We start from the raw sequence: 21,908 nt of genomic DNA, 5'->3' as shown, positions 1-21,908 counted from the left end.
TGTGGATTAACTGACTGTCAGTCAAGCAGATAAATAGTAAAATATTGCATCTCTTAACCTCGAAATGAGGCATCTTTCATATTTCATGAGAGATTTTAATACTGTACACCTGTGGTTCTCAGATGAGGGTCTGGGGACCTCTGATGGCCCATAGCACACTACCAGGGTGTATTTGAAAAGTTGTTGGGTTTCTTTTTAACTTTTATTTAACAAATCTTAAGAGTACAATTCTTAAATGAAAGAAAGTTCAAAGATTACTTTCTAATCAAACTATTTAAACTTTCAAGTGAAATGCAAATATTCTTTTCAAATAAAGGTTCAATTGGGAACCTCAAATGTTCGCATATGAATGGAAATCAGCAGATGTATATAAATTAAAGTACTGTCCAAAAATCTTAGGCCACCATTAGATTAGGTTGTTTTAGCAATGCTATTATGACATACAGTATAATTTCCCAGTCACTTTATTAGAACACAACAAAAAACACAGTTTCCATAGGCTAAAGTGTCAAGTATTTAGTCTGACCTAATCTTATACTTAAACAAAAGCATGGCCCTGTGTTCTCTTAAACCTGGAGTGGAAACCTAATGAATGTTAAACATGTGTTTGTTCTATTTCATGTCAAAAAAATATCTTACATACTTCAACATCATTCCAGTGATCACTGAATTTGACAGACAAATACATTTTGTATAGACACACAGTACATCCACATTCCCAGACCTCAGCGGCAGAGTTTGCATAAATGGTTACCCCGTGAGGTTAAGTACGAGTAACCTGCAGTAAAGTGAGTTAATGTAAAACACCTGATATGGCCTTTTAACGATAAAAAAAATATTGCTAAAAAAATTATGAACCTTTGTCTTTGGCTGAACATTAACACCAGTAAACCTGTCAGAGTCCTCTGGCTACAGTTTAAAAAAAAAAAAAAAAAAAGTCCAATAAAATTGTGAGCACTCTTCTGTCCTGTAAAAGTCTCTAAAGTGTGCACCTGGGTCCGGCTGTCTTTGGAAACATGTGACCAGCGAGCTTGTGAGAGCACGTGCAATTGTTCAACAGCATGTTCTCCAGTGCTATTATCTGTATAGACTGATGATGACAGTGCCTATTTTATTGTGTCTCAAAATCAACAAAAAAAAATGGAGCCAAAAGATCATTTGTCCTAGATTAATTCTGAATATTGAAAAGGAGGTTGGTGTGAGCCTGGCGTAGTCTACTGTGTATTACAGTACAGACGATGACTTTTTTTTTTTGTAATAGAACAGCTCGTGCCCTCGAATGAGAATAAGTTAATGTTGAAAATAAATGGTTGGATGCTAATGGCACAACTGGGGTCTGCTGTTTTAGGTCGTATTTATAGAGTTGAGTAAAAACTTGTCACCGTGTTCCTCCCAACAGATTTTCTTCACACAGGAAAGCTCATGGGTAACGGAACATAAAGTGTAGAAGACGATCACTCTTGGTTATACATGCAAGTGAGGAACTATTGTTAATACTACAAAAACCTCCCTACATCTATATATATGGAGGAGCACAACCCATCAACCTATATACTTATGTATATATATACTTAAAATATGGCCTCGGGTGCACAATGGATCTTACGTTATCCATGGGCCTGGTACAATTTTATGCTCTAAATCATGAAGCCATTGGAGACCAGGCAAAAAAAAGGTGCTTGATGCACCAGATTTGCTTGTGCATGTCCAATTTGCTCTTCTAGTCTCCGAGGATGTAATGGAGTCGTGATTTAATTTGCCTCTCAGTGTAAGTGTTGAGCATCCTTAAGTCATGTGCCGCACAAAAGCTGAGAATTGAATAGAAATGTTAACGCTCCGTTCCCTTGCCGAGGACAGTAAAGTGAAGAAGAGCACGCAGGAAGTGCAGACCTGCATATTCCCACTCTCGTTTTAGGTCACATATTGCCCACAGGCCCCCGACTGATGCATTTACAGAATCCCATGAGAACCAGCCCATTCCAACAAATGTATGTATTGAACTTAACTGTGCGGAAGCATCCGTTTACAATTATATCCTATTAAATATGGCCGGGCTGGGAGAAGTCGACAGACGGGATTTTTCCACAGTCTGACTTACTCTCAGAGCTGCATATTGATGCAGACACCGCAGGGTTTTCACTGGTAAAGATAAATGGCATTGCAGATCTTCTGATCAATCCTGTGGCTTTAGTCTCTGTATTAAGCATCCCATCATGTAATAAGTGGTTAACATACACTGTCGAAGTGTCTCGGTGACATTATAGAGAATACACATCGATTAATTACTGTGATTTCACATTAAAATCGTGCCTTTCTTCTCTCATTATCTAAGTCCCCTTTATTTTTAACAAAACAGTTCTTTATTATTAGCTGGGAACGCCGAGTCAGCAATTCTTAACTAGTGATTTTATTGTGAGAGACAAGAAACAGGGAGTGTGTGAATGTAGGTGTCCCTACCCATTAAGCTGCTGCCCTCTGTGCCTTTATTTCTGCTGAGGAGAAGATTTTTGAGGATAACAGAAGACATTTTTCACTCCTCGTCCTTAATAAAATACTTGCTGACCAAAAATATATGTACCCTTATACTGCAGAACAGAGTTTCCATCACGGATTTCGAATTCAAAATTCCAAAAGTATTCAGTTATCCGCAGACGTATGTGCACAAATACAGCAGGAAGTTGATAATGAGACCCTAACTCAACACAGTCAAGGCGAGGAAGATGTAAAAACACAACATTTCATAGTTGAAACAGTCTTTTAATCAGCCCCTCTCAACGAAGACAGAGGTTTTACACAAACTACTGCTGCTGCAGAGTGACAGACGTGTACTCTATGGTTTCGGTAATTACAGGGTAATTACAGGAATATAACGTTGTCACACTGCATTATAACCCTGTATCAGCACTTGTTCTCTTTACAGGTACACATTGACTTCCAGAGAAGACATCTCTTTGGTGTTTCCAGGTAAATCTGACAGGAGCATTTACATTAAAGGGCCAATTCGCCCAAAATAACAACAAATGACAAAAAATGCCGTCGTCAAAGTTACTTCCTTCAGAGAAAATAAAAGCCCTACATTGCTCTTTACTGTGTTTCGATCACGTTTTGTGAAAATAAGATAAAGAAAGTAAGAAAAACTGGTCAAATTTGGTGGAATTAAACAAACACAGCAGCATCATGATTTTAAGTTTATTATTCATTTGACCAAGTGTAAAAAAACTGTCTGGGAACAATCACCGACAGTCATTTACTATCATTTCCACCAGGTGGAGCCACAAATACTACTAGAGCCTTGGCGAGGTGCTTCCTCAGCTGGTGTCACATTATATCACAGAGAATCCTCCTAGAGATGGGATCTGAATTTACGAGTGTCATCCACTACTTGAACATGGCTCATTAACCTGATTTTATTTCCTCATGCAGAAGTAATAGTCTGCTATTACAAGTCCGTCTTAAAAAGGGCAGAACAACAAGAGCATTTAACACCTCTAATAATCGTATTTCATCGTGTGTGAGCGAGCGAGCGAGTATGTGTGTGTGTGTGAAAGGGCCTAAAGCCTCATTTAGTGTCCAATACCATGAATATACGGCTTCAGTGTAAAAAGGAGCAACATAAATTAGATTTTTAAACCACAAATGCTCCCATCATGCTGTTCCACCTTTATTTTAATTCATTGTTGAAATCACTGCTCAGGTCGACGACAGTGTTTGGGAGGATGAGCATTTTTCGTGAAATGTCAAACACAACTTTAAACGGCATATTATATGTATATAAAACTTGTTGCATATTGGAATTTTTTTCCCCCCAATTCATAGGAGTTATGAAAATTCTCATACCTTGTTATACTATGCTCAGGTGAACACAGTAACCCGTCTCCATTCACTCAATCCAAAAGTGTCAAAAGCCAATGGAGGCAAAAATATCATCTATGGCATCATTGTTGCCCAAGGGGGTGGTCTGACTTGTCACCTTTGGCGTCGTCCAGGGTTTTAGAGTGTCCTCTGAGAGTCCAGAAGTTGATATCTTACTTCTCTTCTGTCTCTTCTTCAGCCCTGTCTTTCTTTTTTTACCAGTCCCAACTGTTGAAAAACGTAATCGGCTCCTGAGTGGCTGAATTCGCTTCCTCCGGCGAGTGTTTCTCCTCAGCACGGAAGAAAAGCGGCAGGTTCTCGGGGCAGGACCTTGAGGAGATGAAGCCCAGGAAGCTTCCTGTCTGAAGCTCTTTAACTTCCTCTCGACGCTGAGAATCGGGACAAATTGTAGAAACACACATATTTGATATCAGTTTTCCATTCAGCAAAAATATAAATGAGTACTTTTGACTGGATGTCTTACTTGTAACCTGCAGCCTCTAGACATATCATCTTCTTGCACTTTAATTGCAGGAAGGTTAAAAGGCGTTTTTCCTTCTTCATCCTCCGGGATTTGCACCACGTGATCATGTCTTCCAGCCGAGTCGCCATGTCAGAGAAGGACGTAGCTTCTCTCACTTGCTTCTTGAATCTTGGTTTCTCATTAGCTCTGTGAGTTTCCTGTGGGTGGGAGTTGCCCTATGATGTGAATGTAAGCATTATTTAGGTTGAATAAGTGACAGCACTTGGCAAATTTGGCAAAATTCTGGTCTGTTCTGTAATAAAAGAATAAATAAATAAATATGTCATCTGGTTTGCTCACATACCTTTGGAAAGTTCTTGTTAACTGCAAGAAATGGCTCCATAGCTGTGTCTTGAAAAATATCTTTGGGGGGACAAGAATCAGTAATATAACAAATAAGCCTTATTTCAATGTGTGAGATTAAAAGAACATTTTACAATAGTAAAATGCCAGTAAAATAATAATAAAAAACCACACGGCCTCTATATCAGTGCCTTACTATCAATGTGTACATATCCCCACCTCTTACAAGAGCAACACCCAGGTCTTCTTTAACCTTCCTAATCCGTCCCTGTGTCTTGACTTTAGCAAACGTCTTCCTCTGCTGCTGTGTTTCCTTGTGGTCTTTGGCACAGGAAATAGGCTTTAGCTTTTTTAACAGTGAACATGCAGTGGAGGGACCAAGGAGCTGAGCAAAGTCTGCTGGCAGGGAAAAGTCTGTGAGGAAGGGCATGGGCTGAGCCTGGGCTACTTCTCTGCGGAAGTCCAGGAGCTCCTGGTACAGAGTGGACAGGCTGACCAGGACACCACGGAAAATAACCCTGAGTATAAACAAGGACAAGAGAGAGAACATTTTATAAATGGTCTTTTCTATATATAATAGACAGATGCAGGCCTTTCTGAAAATCAAGGCAAATTTAACCACTGGAAACCACTCACCAAAGACGGCTGAGCATGCTAGTTATTACCAGATTCAAAATAAGGAACTCTCCACTTTTCATCTGCTGCTTTGAGAGTCTGAAACAAATATCTGTTAAGGGCAGGAACGATGCGTTCAATTCTTCAGAGACTTCTATCACAGGACACAGGAATAAACATCTAGAAAGGATACATGAATGCTCTGCTGCAGCGATCCAACGTGCAGCTCATCAGCTGACCAGCTCCGAGGACTTTGAGACAGAGCCACTCCAGCGTGGGCTGACTGGGAACATCACACTCACCAGTCTTGATGCTCACTCCTCTAAAAACACACATGAGCACACACACCGCATAATTACTGCTTTTCTATTTATACATGAGTGACTTCCAGACACTTGTAAACATTTTCTGAAGTAAATGTAAAAATGTACATGTTAAACGCTTGATTGGGCATTTGTTTTGAAACACTTATATAAAGTATCATCATTAAATTAAATAGTGCCGTCACACAGGAAAATATTATAAAACCTACAGCTTAATAACAACTTAGTAAAAAAATAAGCAAAAAAAATAAATAAATAAAATCTAATTCATTTCTAGAATAAACACAAGCCAAACTGACAAGGGTGCAAAGTAGGGATGCAGGATATTGGACTTTTTTTTGCCAATATCCGATATATCGGGAGTTAGTTTTTTCCTGTGCCCAATTTAGCCTAATTTAGTCTCTTCTGTAGTAAAATTAACAGCAAAAAAATACAGAGAAGTCAAGGAGCTAACCTATTATTTTAGTCATTTAGTCAAATCAGCGGGTTTTGGCGTGTCTGCTGATGATATTGTGCTGTTGACGGATGATATTGTGCATCCTTAATGCAAAGAACATAGTGTAGCAGTAAAGTGGCATAGATTGACAAGTTATATTTATACAGGATAAGTAATGTGAATATTTTAGTGTATTAAACTGGTATAATGACAGATTTGTGTCTGTATTGTGCATGGAATAACTGATTGTGAATCAATTAACAAATGAATCACTTACTATATTAATGATCTGTATTAACATTTGAAGAAAACCAAGTCGTGTTTCTTAAATATGAGTATGTTCATGTATCTTTGCTCCTCTGCAAAGCATTTTAAGGATGAAACGACCAACAGATTGATTAACAGAGACTAATACATTGTGGCAATAATCATTATTTGCAGCCCAATACCTTTGGATCCTGTTGGGACACAGATCAGCCAGCTCCTCCAGAGCCACGTCCAGCTTCATGTTCTTCAGTCTGTTTACACATTGTTCAACCTGTGACAGACAAGACGTGTATGAGTTACACACGCAGCTGAGAGGACAGGGACATCAGCTCTACTGTCACACACACACACACACACGCAGATCTGATCCTGTGACCAGAGACAAAGTCTCACCTGCTTCAAACCACTGAAGGTCTTGTTTCCTCTGAAGCTGTTCGAGAGGATGTGCAGCAGCTCATAGAGAAGCCGTACTTCAGTTTGAAGAAGCTCACTGCCGATTAACTGAAGGACTTTCTCGTTTTCCAGCAGAAGAGTTCTGGTCTTTGCATCTGCAAAACACAAACGACTCATATGTTGTCCATGGACAGCAGAGGCTACACTTACACACCAAGTGTGTGGCGAGTGAAATCGTGCAGCAAAGTCAAATATTTATCTGAACATAGTCGCACTAAAGTCGTCGTACCTGTTGTTGAGCGGAAAGGTATCCGGACACTGGAAACTGCACTTGGAAGAGGAATGTTTACCCTGTTCCACGGTTCTTTTGACGCCATGCTTCTTCTTCATGAGGGGGAAAAAAACAAAAAAACATGCGGAAGTCAGCCAGCCAATCAAATTCAAGCCCACAGCGACGTCAAAGTTCTTCTTAAAGGCACAGTATACTAACTCTGAGCATGAAAAATGACAATATTGTGAATTTGAATGGTAAATTTTACATAAAAATGAACTTGAACATTAAATAAAATCTCTAAATTCTTTAGTTTGTTTCCTGAGCGAATTTTAGGTATATACAAAATGTATTGACATTTATTTTTTGTGAAAGGCTATTCAACAATTGTTAGTATTCAGCATTAAATATTGCATTGGTTTCAGTTTTTTTTACTCAATATATCTTACTTTTGTTAAGACAAGTGATCTCTTTCAACTTCTGGATTAATTTAAAGTGCTATCTAAATGTAGTCTGTCAGTGTCACTTTATTTCTGGGCTTTTCACTGAGCTGTACAAATGACCATATATCAAAAACATGGTTTCTGCTTTATATAAAATTATGTATTAACTTCATTGTCAAAAAATACACGAGGCTCAACATTGGACTGTGCTGTGTGAAAAAATATATTTTATTTAACTTACAAAACTAAACAAATACACACTGAAATATTTCCTCAATGGTTTACTCTCTACTTTTATTAATCCAAGTAATAACTTGTAAATTCACTTGATCCATCACAGACTCCTCTGACTGTCCCTTCACCGTTAGACCATGGCTGCCTCCTTCCAGCCAGAAAACCTCTGTTTGAGCTTTCATTTCTGTGACCGTCTTGTCAAAAAGGACCTAAGTAAAGGAAGAATGCACAATCTTTGTCATGGGACATGTCATCAGAAGAAAACAATCCATTGCACAAGTTAACACAGGGGATAGCATCATTTCTATAATTAAAGGGTTTTGCCAATAATGTACATGAAAGTAGAAGACTGCATTTTGCATCATAAAGCTTAAAAAGTATACATAGAAAGCAGTGGGGAGGAATAGAGTCATATAACATAGTGCATGACTTGAGTTATGCATACATATAAATGAAAATAAAAATATTTAAACCCAGAATAAATCTTTTCCCCAGTCATCCTCACCCTATCACACATGTTGTCCTCAGTGCCTGACACAAACAGCACAGGCATGTGTTCAGGCAGCGCCCGCAGATCTTCACTCCGCTGGCGATGGCTGTGTGTCTGTCCTGGAGGGTGTAGAGGGAAAGACAGGCAGATGACGCCCTGCACTGCATCCTCCGTCGCGTCACTCAGCTGCCTGGCTAAAGCCGCAGAAGCACGACTCCCCATCGACCTGCCTGGAGAGACACTCAAGTCAAAGACGAGATGTAACAACCGATGAGTGTTACAGTGCAGCTTTGTTTATTGTTACAGTCTATGTATGCTCTATATAGCATTTATACACTTGCCACTTTATTAGGAACACCTGTTAAACTGCTTGTATATCTAATCATCCACAAAGACATTTTCACCTGCTGAAGAAGAAAACTGATTTAACTGACGTTTGAACGTGACATGACTGTTGATGCCAGAGGGGCTGGTCAGAGTATTTCAGAAACTGGGGATCTACCATCTCTAACATTTACAGAGAATGACCCATAAAAGAGAAAATGTCCAGTGAGAGGCACCTCTCTGGGAGAAAGTCCCTAGTTGATGCTAGAGGTCAGAAGAAAAAAGGCCAGACTAAGAGATTAAGAGGCTAAAGTATCTCAACTGCAGAAAATAGTCCCTGAACACACAAGTCAAACCTCACTGTGTGTCACTCCACGCCACTTTATTAGGAGACCAAAAAAGCTGCTGGTGAGTGTTTACAAATATTCTGATTATTGAATATGATCAGAGCAGATATGGGTTCTTAGGGTCTTAGGAACCATTAGAAATCCTAATGGTTCCTAGGGGTTTTGTGGACATTTTTGTCCTTAAAACTGAAGCCTGAGGGTTAAATAACATTTAATATTTGTTATACAATAATAATCTTACTGCTTACCTCCGATGAATATGTGCTTGATGGTAAACTTCTGCAGTGATTTCAAGTATTCCTGGGGGGAAAGCAGTTCATTCAAACATGTATGGTCTCACAGACTTACGACAATGTTAGCTCTTATTCCACCAACACTTGACACATGGTGTTTGTTGCTCTTATTTTGAGTGAGTTTAGGTTGTTCTTACCCACACAGCTCGGTAAACCTTCACCCTGTAACCCAAGTTTAAACTTTTGCAAGTGAACCGGAGACAGATGAAGCCACTCGATGCCAAAGCATGTGCAAGAGAAAGCAAGTGTTTGAAGTTCATGTCTCCACCGGCACCATGAGTCAGAATAACGGCTGTGTCCACGTCTGTCTCCAGTGACTGTGATGAAGCAGGGATACACAGAGCAGCGTCGACTTGCTTCGTCCCGAACGGCACCTTCACGGTGTCCTTAACATCGTGGCATGTGAAAACAAGTCTTAAGTTAATGAGAATAATTCCCACCTAAACACAAAGCTACTGTAAATCCTGTGTATTTCCCAGTTGTGACTATTTATTTACCTCTTCAAAGTTCTCCATTTCCTCACTGACATCAAACATTACATGGCTGCTTGTGAGGGACATCTAGCGGTTAGGAGTGGTCGTTACACATTTCTATGTAAACTGTTTCACAAATCAGAAACGGTGTTTTAAATAATCTACAGCCTCTCTGGGACAATGCAGTTCAGGTTTGACAAGTCTAGGTATAGAGATGTTTTTGTTTTAAACTCTGGACCTGGTCTAATGTGGTCTAGATGCAGAAAAAGCAGTGAAATGTTCCTTTTCTGGATTATTTTCCCTCCCAATATCACAAATAAAATAAAAGTGATGGGGCTCAGCGCAAGTTTATTTCAAATGCGTAAAATGCACGGTCAAGGCAGTAAGAGGTGAAATAAACGAAGGATCAGCCACTCTGTGGAGAATGTCGAGTTTCCCTTAACTTTCCCCTTAACTGCCAAATTGGACCCTTAAGGTTCAGCGTGTAACTTTTTTGGAGGATTTATTGGCAGGTATTGAACATACTAAAATTGTGTTTTTGTACAATATCAGCTTATAATTGCTTCAAAATAAAAATTATTTTGTAGCATACAAATTAGAATAAGCCTTTTAATATGTACTTTAGGCAAGGGCTTCATGAACTTTATGAAGGCCACGTTGTTTCTACAGCAATCTGAATAGACAAACCGACCAGTGTGTGTTTCATGTTTTTTAAAGCAGAAGCTTACAATGGAAATTTAATAAACAACTCTTTTACATAGGTAAATCATAAGAGTTTAGGGTCATGTGGACACAGAAATCAGATTTGTCAATTCAGAATGGAGTCCTAGATTAATTAGAATCCATATCCAATACATAGTACATGAGTCAGAATGTTCATATAGGAATCTATGTTGCTTTTTGCCCACACTATACACATGTATAGAGAGTTGTCATCACCTGGCACCGGCAGCACAATAAAGCCTAACTAAGGATGAGTTTGTGCGCTTGCATGCTGTTTCAGTCATGCTCAAAGTGTAATCCACTGTTAAACCATATCCTAAATGAGCAAGTCATGTTGTTCCATCTTCTTTTGCGGGTCATTTCTGAGTGTATGTGTGCAAAAAACAAACCAAAAAAAAGTTGATCTTGTTAAACATATAGAAAGAAATACATTTATTTAAAAAACTGAGATGAGGCAATATTCATATCACTCACACAGTCATACAATAAATCCACATGTGGACACATTATTTGGCAACATACACGATAGAAAGGACTGCTCTGCAAGTTTGTAGGTCAATCAGAGTTCATCTTTTACCTGGAAAAACAAACAAAAAGATTGATGTTATATTATTTAGATGCAGTGGCACCATAAATACACCAGAGGGAGACATAGTCTGTGGATTTGCTGAGCTGTTGCTTAGATTTTGGTGGCCAAGTTTATACAAAAGCAAAGGAAAAGGGAGGAAAAATGGCACCAAAATGACTTCATTGTTATCGTCTTACCATCGTCCTGTGACAAGAACATGGAAACAGGTCGTCAGTGGGCTGTTCTACAAGCTCCATGCCCTCACGAACCTTTGGCTCTGTGATCTGGAGTTTGGCATACTCCTACAAAAACATTATTACAGAGGAATATCCTCAGTAGGAGTAGTGTTTTCCTTTTTGTCATCATGTGTTACAACTCTTCAAATCACAAATATGTTACCTGGAAAAGTTTGAAGTAGTAACAAAATATGCTGTCTCCCATAAGATGATTGCGTGCAAACTGTTGCCCAGCCAATGCAATTGTCCTGGCCTGAAACACAGCGAAAGACACCACACACAAGAGTGAGGTCAATACTAAATAAGACTTAAAAGAGATCGCAAGGCATTTACTCTAAAAACGTAATGATGTGTAATCATCATCGTCATCACCTCTTCATCGTGGTCACGGGCCCACTGGATCTTTTCCAGCAGGTCCTCCAGGTCTGCTCTTATGGGGATGTAGTGCTCCCACGGTCGGAGCTCGTTGTAGAAGTGCTCGTAGTAGCCAGAATCCTGCTTTAACACCACGCTGTCTCCCGCCAACAGGTAAGGCAGCCGGTACGCGGCCACAGTGCCGTCAATGTTTATTTGGTACTTGTACTGGTGGTAGACAGGAGAGAGGAAAGACGTGAAAAGTACAGCATAAACGGACGCCCCGCTGGAAACGTGTGTTACAGCAACTAATATTTGTTCCTGGGTTCACTCAGCTTGTCTGAGCCTGTTTGCAAGAAACACCTTATTATGGTTGTAAAACAGTTTGTTCAAAGCTGTAAAGAAGATAAGAGAGTACTGTTCGGTGCGTAATAAGACACTTTTTAATTTGACTATTTTAAGTACTGGCACTTTTACTTGTGTACCCACACTTCTCACGAGACTGTTTATTCTGTTTAGGTTATCAGTCCAATTCATTATTATGACCCAGTTAGGACAGCATCATAACAGGACACCAAATAAAATGGACTGTGTGCTTGAGGTTTAAATAATTGTTGGAAATGTTAAAGGATAAACTAAACATACAAGGGTGAAATAAGTGCAAACGGTCCAGTTTTTAGTTATTTGAATATAGAGTCAACATTTAAGTAAATTGATGTTGTGAATGTTTGCCTCATGTAGATTAGGGGAATACTGACACTTATTTTTTCCCACTTTAAGCACTGCTTCACGCTGAAAGGTTACAAATCCTGTCTGCTGTATCTATAATGAAACTCTTGAGACCAAACGTTGCATAGTGTAATTTGGGATTTTCAGCCATTCTGGAGCACTTACCTTAAAAAAGTCAAAGAAAGAGACGTGTTTGACCAGCGGCCCATAGAGACTCTCATCGTGTTTGAAGAAAAAGAAGTTGGTGAAAGCTGCATCAATCATGTCAGGATTAGCCCTGGAGAGCTTGACCAGCTCCAGTCGCTCCTGACGACTGTCTCTTCCTCTCCAGAAGGCCGTGGCATTCTTCTCTGGCCACGATGGTCCCGAGTTGGCCTGAACAGACATCATGTCCAGACTTACTCTGGAGGGACAAAAAGGCTCAAAGTTATGTCTTTATTTATATCAGTAAATAATAAGTCTGATCATAAACAAACACAAACACAAGAGATTTATTCCAGTTTCATTATTCTATTATTTACATTTTTGTGGATAAACTAAATTGATATCCTTACTGGATTACCCTGAACAATTACTTTCAACAAATACACAATACATGTACAAGTGAATTATATCTTTAAGGTTGCCCAGACATCACTGAGGATGTTTGTGTACTTTTTTTTTTTTTTTACTGTGGATTTATACTTTTACTTTTAATGTTCAGTCTACATAATCAGTCAATATTTTACTATAAAATTACTTCACAATTTTAATGACATGTAAGTGAGTGAGCTTTACCTGCCCATGGTTTCCAGGACAGACTCAGTCAGGTCATACGTGGGCATGACAATATCCATGGTATTGTTAGATCCACACCAAGAAAAGATGGGATGGATCTTGTCAGTGGGTTTCCTCTTCTCCAAAGGCCAGTCGCCCAGATTAACAAAAAACTCAATGTCAGGAAGCTGCACCTGGACACACAAAACCCCACAGAGAAGACATTTTATTTTTTTAATTTGAAATCAAATATGTACTGTATCTGTTTTGTTGTTTGTGTGTGTACTTGTCTGAATCTGTTCACATTATGTACTATATGCTATGTATGATTTGTATACTTGAATATATATGAATTAAAATAAATAAATAATATTAATAAGAAAATAATATCACTAAGGCTGCAATTAATGATTAACCTGTTGATGATTCTCGCGATGAATCAATGAGTTATTTAATCAATAAAATGGCAGAAAATGTTGATCAGCGTTTCCCAAACCTTTAAACTGTGACATCTGCTACACAAAATGACTCAGTTTGAATAATTTCTTTGTTATATGGAGCAAAGAAACTAGAAAATATTAACATTTAAGCACCTGAAAAATCAGGGAGATTGTTTTAATTAACATACTTATTTCATTCGCATTTGCCCTGGAATAGTTTCAATACATGTTTACAATGTCACACAATGTATTTCAATCCAACCACACTCGTATTACATTTTCCTAGGATTTATGATGGGAGAGTTGGGCCGCTGTTGGACGGAGAAACTGGCTCCAACAGATTCCAGGTTCCAACAACATCTGAGAGATCTCTGTCCAGAAGAGCTCAGTCCTAGGAACAGATAAGATACTGCGCAGAAGCCTCAGGCTCCAGGCATCTGGTAGAGGATCCGAGATTGGAGGAGACACAAGACCACCCAAGTGGGTGAGAGAGTATTTTTTCTCCGGGTTCTCCAGTTTCCTCCCACAGTCCAAAAACATGAAGATTTTGGGGATTATGCAAATTGAACACTCTAAATTGACCGTAGGTGTGAGTGTGAGGGTGGATGGTTGTTTGTCTCTTTGTGTCCCTGTGATGGACTGGCGACCGGTCCAGGGTGTAGCCCCGCCTTTCACCCTATGACAGCTGTGATTGGCACCAGACATGTTAAACATTATGAATAAGGCCGTTTAAAATGGAGCTTACCTTCCTGCTGAGTGACAAGAGAATGGCATCCATGAAGATTCTAAAACCCACATGTTCTCCAAACGTTTTAACATAGACCTACAAAAAGGTATAAAACACTGTAAGAACATCACAAAAAGAACAAAACATTGAAAAAATAATATTGAAATTCCTATGCGTGGTGTGCACTGAACTAATTTTGTAAGCGGACAATCCTCCAAGGGCACGTTGTATAAATTACAAGGGACTGTAAATCATTGACAACTGATAAATCAGTGGATGCTTCCAGGTAATTCTAGCTCTGTGCGAATAAGATTTAAAGGCATATCACCGTTACATCAACTTGGACGGACGTCCACGGCGGTATTTTGAGAAGACTGTATTCTTGAAGGTGGTGCTAAAAAGCACTGTTCTTACAGGTGTGTCACGTCACCTCAGGCTCTCCTGGTCGACCTTACATTATCATATGACCCCAATTAGTCTCCAGTGCCGAGGAAACACTACACTACATAACTATACTATCCTTTGAGCCATCAATGTAAATGTACATTAATATTCACATCTCTATGTGAGTGCCTTACACGAGTGCACAGCTGTTCTGTACTGTGATTCAGATTCAGCTCGACTCCTTCTGTTGCTTTAGGAGTTTGCTTGATCATTCAAACAAGATTATTTTATTATTTTATTATTATTTATTGCTTTTGATGGTGTTGCTGGTGTCGTTGGGTGTGGTGTACCTTGTTGTCCTTGACGGTATAATGGCAGAGACTCTGTCGCTGTCCAAATCGCTGTGGGATCTCCTGAGCGTTACGATCAGGGTCGACGCCAGTGAAAAGGGACAGATCTCTGTCTATCTGGGGGAAGGACTGAGGACAGTGCATGTGGGCCTCCCACGCGGAACCACTCGGCTGAGGACAGTTACAGCCTTCGTGGTAAACTGGGCCTATGGAGGACAAACACAGGAAACCTCACTGAGATGGAACTCCTGCATCTGGCCCCTGAAACACATTTTAGTCGAGTCGTGCTCTACCTTTGAGGATGAACGGCGACTTGGCAACGTGCTTGCTCTTGAGCAGAACGTGGATGTGAAGGTCCGTGTAGGTGGCGTACATTCTGTAACGCACCAGGAATGAGCCGTCGTGACGATCCAGGATCTGGATCCATGTCCTGGTGAACTCTTCCACCGGAGAGACTATTTTCACTTGAAAGGTATTCTCACCAGGTGATGCTGTTAAACTGTGAGGGGGGGAAAACAATAATATGAGGACTGTGCTCCTGTTTAGAGAACAAACTGGCAAACACAGACAGTCATGCGGTGTTACACTTACACTAGAAATATGACTTTTTCTTCATTTTGGAAATAAAAAAATAAAGGTTGATTAACAGGTGAGACGACCAACGATGGAGTTTCTGGTGTCAGTGATCAGTTAAGTTGAATAGCTTTTATTGAAGACAGCTCAGATCCGAGGAGAACTGAGACATGTCATTCTGGCAGTGAATCTCAGAGTTAAGGTATATCTTTGGTGAGGAGGAGAGGAGAGAGAGGTGTCAGGTCAAGATCTCTGGCGCCTTCCTCTGCTAATACCTAAAGTTGATCTTGGGGAGGGGCTGCATGATTGAGTTATTGGTACTTTGCCCCAGTTACGTTAGGTTCAACAAAGATATAATGAGTAACACTCTGTAGACAAATGATGGCCAAATTACACAGAGGCCTTCGTAATTTGCAGTTTCAGCTGGTCTGAACTGAGTTGTTAGGTTTGTGCTTAGGAATGTAAGTTGCTAATTTAAAGAAGGTCCAAATAATATGAGATTTCCATCTACCAGTCCCCATTAAAATATGTGCAGGGAAAGCACACCATTGGATACTGCAGCCAAATAACTGTCATCATGATTGAAGATTTTCAAATCAGTCGATAGATTAGATTTCACTGATCCCACAGAGGGGAAAATTCACTTGTTACAGCAGCCAAAAAGATCAGTGATAGAACAGTGACAATTACAAAATGGAAATATAATTAGGAAAATAAGATATCATTTCAGAGCATGAGACTGCACAGATTTCTTCTGTGCCGACAGACAACAATAATGTCCTTGATTGTAGAAGCTATGAATGGAACGGAAAAAACTGATCCTGACACACTGAGTAACTATGCATGGAGTACGATACGTTTATAGCCCCCATGGGGGAACAAACTTTTCATGTCGAGGCTGCTGTTACTGTCTGGTTTAGTGTTTCAACTCTCACTCTACACCACGCGCGGTTGAAAGACTTACTATGTTGTCCTTTGTACTCATGCTGTCTTGTATTGTTAAGGGAGATACAGTGACAGTGTCCCGCTGAGGTTAAGCTTTATGGTAGAGTGTCATTTTGTCTGTGGGGGAAAAAAAATGTAAATAAAAAACTGAGGCACCATTAACTCTGAGTCGTGTCGTGGGAGAAGATCATTCGTCACTCACTCGGACCATTATGTTTATGAGATGATTGTGACATTGTAGATTCTCTAGATTGTGGTATAGGTCATGAATAAGAGCCGTGAATTTGTGTTACCTTTGAGGACATTCATTTGTTGATTTGTTGATGAAAAAAATCTAGCTTTAAAAAAAGACACTATGGAAAGTATTAACGGAAATTAACCTTAAGTAAGTTTTTCTGTCTGAACAAAAGAAGAAGACAGTATGAACCTTTTTGGACTGAACTTGAAGAGAGAATTTTACACTTCATCACATGTTTAATTGACTTAAATAGTAAAGTAGTAGTAAATAAAACACGTTTCATACTATTAAGTTAAATTAAATTAACTACATTTGGACTTTGCCTAATTCCTAACTATTTGAGATGTTGTTAAAAAAAACATGATTTCAAAAGAATAAATCTATTGTTTTTGTGGTGTATGGCAGTACATATCCCTAATTTGTATGCTCAGATGGCTAAATGTCTTTACTTTGACAAATCACTGTCCTTTATCACACAATGACTATTGATTTGAGTTCAGAAAAAAACTTATATTTTAGATATTTTTACTGTATGGATTTAGATAAATTACAAATTAAAAGCATCAAAAACACAAATACACACGTGCTAGCAGAGACTGATGGATTTGAGTTGAGGACAAACTCTTATATCTTAGTTGTACTGTGTGGATTTGGATAAATTACAAATTAAAAGCACCACAGCGCACACCCAAACACACCCATAAGTGCTGGCAGAGACTGGTGGATTTGATTCCAGGACAACTGTAACCATAGACAGACTTTAAAACCACGTTAACAGTATGTGTGGGAGAATTCTTACAGTTTTCTGCGACGGTAAAGCCGCGTCCACCACGTCAGGCCACAGAAACTTACTTTTCCCCCGAGCTGTCCACCGCCTGTATGAAGAAAAACCGAGCAGGGAGCACGACGTTAGCCTCCAGTCCAGGTCCCCACACTAAACTTTTAGCAGCACTGATCCCGGAGCTCGTCTGAGCCTGAGCATGAGCCCAGGGGAGCAGCAGTAGCAGCCACGAGAACAGCCGAGGACACATCACTGCTGTCCTGCGTGGAATCATGACTCCTGATTTCAGTCCTCTTTCTTTTACAGAGCCCCACTCCTCACACGTAGCATTGCTGCTTTAAAAACGGACACACCGCTCCAAGACAAGTCTGTGGGTGACGTAATTATTAGTCCATCGCGACTATCTCTCAGCGGTGGCACTGTCAGTGGCTTACTGTGTCACATTGCCGTGGGCTCCGTGGGAGAACCACGAAGAAGTGAAGTCACCGCTAGCTGCATTTTACAGTCTAGCAATACTGTCTCTTGAATGAACACGGGGGCGGGACAAGAAAGCGCAATCCTGCAATCTGATTGGCCGCTTTTCACCTATTTTGTATCTGATTGGCTTAAATAGATAAAGAAAACTACTGAACGCGAACACACACCCGGAAGTAAAGCTTTTGGACAATTAGTGAATGAGCATCATCATTGATGAGCATGATATGTAAGCCTGCTTCTGTTACATGGAATAACGAGAATGCATACCCAAGTCATAATTATGAGATACTCAGTTATTATTATGATATGCTAAGTCGTAATTATGAGATACTCAGTTATTATTATGATATGCTAAGTCGTAATTATGAGATACTAAGTCATTATTACAAGATACTATCTCACAGTTATGTGACACTAAGACACAGTTATTATTATTATTATTATTATTATAGTATCTCATTATTATGCTAGCCCATAATAATGAGATACATTCTCATAATTATGACTTAGTGATATATATATTTCAAACTGTCTTGCATAGCATGATGCAGAGTGACTGGATCAGACCAACATCTGCTGTGATGAATTATTGGATTGTTATAAAATGCCCCAGACAAAATTCCATGCAATACCTGACTGCAGCCTAACCATGCAGTGAAACTGAGCTCTCCACTGTGTACATCAATCAATGTTTATTTCAGCTTTTGCATCAACATATTTTTAGTTCTTTTTTTGCCAAGTAATTTCTATTACACTAGTATAATATCAATAAGAACAAAAAAAGTGTTAGAATCCATTTAAATAAGACAAACTTTGCTGCCAGAAAACCAGAGAAATGCCTTTTCAGGATACGACAGACCGAAGAACTACAGAGTTCCAGTAATTTCGACAGAGCCAGAATACCAGATACAGTACCAGCAGTAACAGGTACAACATATACAGAGAAAAATATCCCAACAATGTCTTCATCTTTTATCGTTTTTTTTGTTTCACCTTTCACCCAAGATTGAACTGTACAGTTAATATAAAAAACAAAAACATACTAACAAAACACCCTGTCAGTAGAAGTCCGATTTTTTTTTGTTTCATTTTCTTTAGTTTTTTTGTGGGTTTTATTTTTGTGTGTGTGTTTGTGTTTTTTCCTGCACTGAACACAAATCTCATTGACGGTACAGAGAGAGAAGAGAAATGAACTGTTGTTTTTGTTTGTTTGTTTTCTTTTTCTTGTTATGTTCAAGACATCTCATTCAACCAAGTTATGTTTAGTTTTTCCACTCACGTGACACTAGTGGGAGTGAGTTTAAAGGTCATTTAAAAGCTAACGGTTGTCTCAGCTGACAGGAAGTGGACACAAAATGAGATTCATCTGCGTCTGTCTTACTTTTTTTTTCTTTCCTTTTTTGCTTATTATGTGTCACTGCGCACATTTATGTACAAGTGACATCAACATGAGTTACATGAGTTAACGCTTGTGTGCATAAAGGCCTGACGTGTGAGATCGATATCAATAATCCCCCAGTTTTTCAGATCAATTCAAAATACAGACAAATATACAAGTACAAAATATCCCCCTCCAAGTTAACGATGTATTTCCATGTCGCGTGGCTACCCATCGACATGTACAACATGATCACAATATGATACACAACCATGTATCATGACACTTTTGTCATTTTGAACATACAAAAAGCCTTCAGTTGAGAGGCCTTCACCATCATATATAGGACTGCGACAAGAGGATATCATATTCATCAACAAGATTGGATTAAAAAAAACAACACATTTGCCTTCAGCTGAAATTGTACATTGTTTCTTCACGGACTGAACATCTGAATATCACTGAGAAAAAAAATAAAATACTGTTACTTCTCCTGAAACCTGTACTGATACACGACTCACGAATGTAATTCAAACTCCTGTTTGTATCCCCTTCACAAAGATAATTAAGTATCGCATGTGATAATGACGAGAAGGTTCAACGCTGTAAACGCACACGGCACAATTCTTTTCAAAAAACGACTGAGGGAGGGAGAGGGAGAGAGAGAGAGAGAGAGAGGTGGGAGGTGGGAGGTTGTCATTCATCTTCGATTGTTTTGGCAGAGGGAGTTTCTGCTTTAACACATTTGCAGTTCCCTTTCTTTCTTTCTTTCTTTCTTTCTTTCTCTCTTACACGCACAAAACCTAACAGCTCACAAAACTTGTACATCCGACAAAGGCAGCTAAAGACTTGACTGGCGAAGGAGCACCAACCAAAATATAAAATAAATAAAAAATACCCTTAAATATTCTCATAATCATATATTTTTTTTGATTTGATAAATGCCCTCTATGGCCAACTCCAAGCACTTTCTCTCATGTGTTCTGATCAACAGGAAACATATGATGAATACTCACTAGTCGTTAGCTCTTTGTTAGTTAGTTTATAGTAAGTAGAGTCACTCATCTTGTTTTTTATGGCACGTGAATAGTGTATAGGTTCATATATATATATTATATATATACTCTTTTGACCATTGTGTACCCATCACACCAATCTACTCTCTGTTTCCATACGATAACAGTTGGGGAGTGAGACGTGTTTAATGCTTTTATAAGTAGCAGCAGCCAAACAAAATTAAATGTGTGATTAGAGTGTGTGTGTGTGTGTCGAGTTGAATGTAAATACTATTGAGTCGTGTTTGCAATGTGCAGCCCAGAGTCATTGTTAAGAACTAACGTTTTAGCACTATTCTATAGTGTGTAGAAAAAACAAACTATGTGCATTTATATTGTGTTAAATAATATTTGCTGTAACTCGGAAAAAAAAGTAACAAGTAACAAAAGAAAAAGGGAAAAAAAGAAGGGAAAGGAACAGAACTTTTGGCTTAATAGCAATGCAGGTATACATTTCCCTTTATATATATATATATATATATATATATATATTTTATCAGTATTTCAAAAAATATAAAGTTTTTCATAGTTTCTGTTGTTGGCTTACATCATTAAATAAAATTTAGTTGTATTTCTTTTTTTTTAAAGAAGCATGCTGCGTTGTGTTAATATGGCAGTTGGATATTTTTTAAATAGTCATCCAGTTTTGTATCATGCAGTTGTTGTTGGTTTCTTCACTTTTGGATTAATATCTACACAGTGAGGTCAAGAAAATCCAAGCACATACACACTCACACATACAGACCTGTGCGTGTGAGTGTGCAACACAGACACACACCACAGATTTACCCACTTCCAGGTTCTGTTAGCCATTTTCTTTCTGTCCTTATCACCACATATCGAGACAAGGAACTCGCACATCCTTGTCATTCAACAGGGTGACAGTGCTGCACATGTAGCCAGTCCAGAAGCCATAAAGACAAATTCACTCTTGAGTCTCTCTCTTTTTTTTTTTTTTTTTGTAGAGTGAAAGCTCCTGTCCTGGCATCAAGCCCTCAGCAGTCCAACGGCAGCCTCAAACCTTCTGTCCTGCTATTAGAACTGGTACCACTTCTTGTCCTTGCACTTCAACATCAGCTGTAAAAAGACAAAATCACAGTCTGTCAGTGGCATAGAATAAACAATGAATATCCACCTCAAGCTGAAAAGCTTTTAATTTTATCACACCAAAATGAATGAATCTGCATGAGGAAAAACTGTACATAATATAGAACAGGGGTCACCAACCTTTTTGAGACTGAGAGCTTTGTTTCTTGTTATACGGTCTATGAGAATGCATACGGCCCCCAAGCCACCAGGGGGCCCCAAAGCTACATGTTCAGCCTCATCAGAGGAGAATTAAATTGACCTGTCTGCTATGTCACAGTGGAAGTTATCTTTCAAAAATGTTACTGTGTTACTGGTTTATAAATAACATTAGTTATTTATTAAGTGAATAATAAATATTAGGGCTATTGTTGATTATTTTAGACTATTGTGGCAGTGGATTATTTTTTTAATTAAACTAAACTGTGTAAGTATCATTTTTAGTGTTGGTTTGTTTTCATTGTTGCACTTTAAAATAGATGCTGGTCTATTTTTACTCCAGGCAACCTAATTTTCTGTTG

The 21,908-nt window shown here is 38.9% G+C and overlaps 4 protein-coding genes across 16 annotated transcripts in view; all 4 read right to left on the bottom strand.

Moving 5' to 3' along the window:
* Window positions 1–3,175: 3,175 nt before the first annotated feature.
* Window positions 3,176–7,204, bottom strand: nepro (nucleolus and neural progenitor protein). Of its 2 annotated transcripts, none has more exons than XM_058623293.1 (9): window positions 7,002–7,204; window positions 6,713–6,867; window positions 6,502–6,590; window positions 5,487–5,615; window positions 5,315–5,392; window positions 4,898–5,196; window positions 4,680–4,738; window positions 4,337–4,533; window positions 3,176–4,241 (listed from the first exon to the last, which is right to left on the bottom strand). In XM_058623293.1, exons 1-9 carry the CDS (start codon window positions 7,087–7,089, stop codon window positions 3,899–3,901), a joined length of 1,437 nt encoding a protein of 478 aa, XP_058479276.1. In that variant the 5' UTR covers window positions 7,090–7,204; the 3' UTR covers window positions 3,176–3,898. The 2 variants fall into 2 exon arrangements, with proteins under 2 accessions (XP_058479276.1, XP_058479275.1); XM_058623292.1 differs by having other exon boundaries at window positions 4,337–4,551; window positions 7,002–7,202.
* A 421-nt stretch (window positions 7,205–7,625) lies between these two features.
* tex30 (testis expressed 30) lies at window positions 7,626–9,687 on the bottom strand. Its single transcript, XM_058623294.1, has 5 exons — window positions 9,612–9,687; window positions 9,252–9,500; window positions 9,070–9,121; window positions 8,166–8,380; window positions 7,626–7,869 (listed from the first exon to the last, which is right to left on the bottom strand). Exons 1-5 carry the CDS (start codon window positions 9,672–9,674, stop codon window positions 7,708–7,710), a joined length of 741 nt encoding a protein of 246 aa, XP_058479277.1. The 5' UTR covers window positions 9,675–9,687; the 3' UTR covers window positions 7,626–7,707.
* A 1,026-nt stretch (window positions 9,688–10,713) lies between these two features.
* On the bottom strand, window positions 10,714–17,902 carry poglut2 (protein O-glucosyltransferase 2). Its single transcript, XM_058622187.1, has 10 exons — window positions 17,463–17,902; window positions 15,148–15,353; window positions 14,855–15,060; window positions 14,139–14,216; window positions 12,975–13,147; window positions 12,363–12,600; window positions 11,487–11,696; window positions 11,278–11,367; window positions 11,076–11,180; window positions 10,714–10,887 (listed from the first exon to the last, which is right to left on the bottom strand). Exons 1-10 carry the CDS (start codon window positions 17,663–17,665, stop codon window positions 10,870–10,872), a joined length of 1,527 nt encoding a protein of 508 aa, XP_058478170.1. The 5' UTR covers window positions 17,666–17,902; the 3' UTR covers window positions 10,714–10,869.
* A 643-nt stretch (window positions 17,903–18,545) lies between these two features.
* Window positions 18,546–21,908, bottom strand: part of stxbp5l (syntaxin binding protein 5L) — a 117,152-nt gene continuing 113,789 nt past the window's right edge. For all 12 annotated transcript variants that reach the window (XM_058654210.1, XM_058654232.1, XM_058654217.1 and 9 more), the window contains one exon: window positions 18,546–21,378. In XM_058654210.1, coding sequence (XP_058510193.1) covers window positions 21,337–21,378 — 42 coding nt within the window. In that variant the 3' untranslated portion in view covers window positions 18,546–21,336. The remainder of the gene's footprint in view (window positions 21,379–21,908) is intronic.

Source organism: Solea solea, chromosome 2 (assembly GCF_958295425.1).
Source record: "Solea solea chromosome 2, fSolSol10.1, whole genome shotgun sequence".
In the NCBI taxonomy this organism is placed as follows: domain Eukaryota; kingdom Metazoa; phylum Chordata; class Actinopteri; order Pleuronectiformes; family Soleidae; genus Solea; species Solea solea.
Note: the sequence above shows the minus strand (reverse complement) of the source record. Positions and strands in the feature narration are given on the sequence as shown.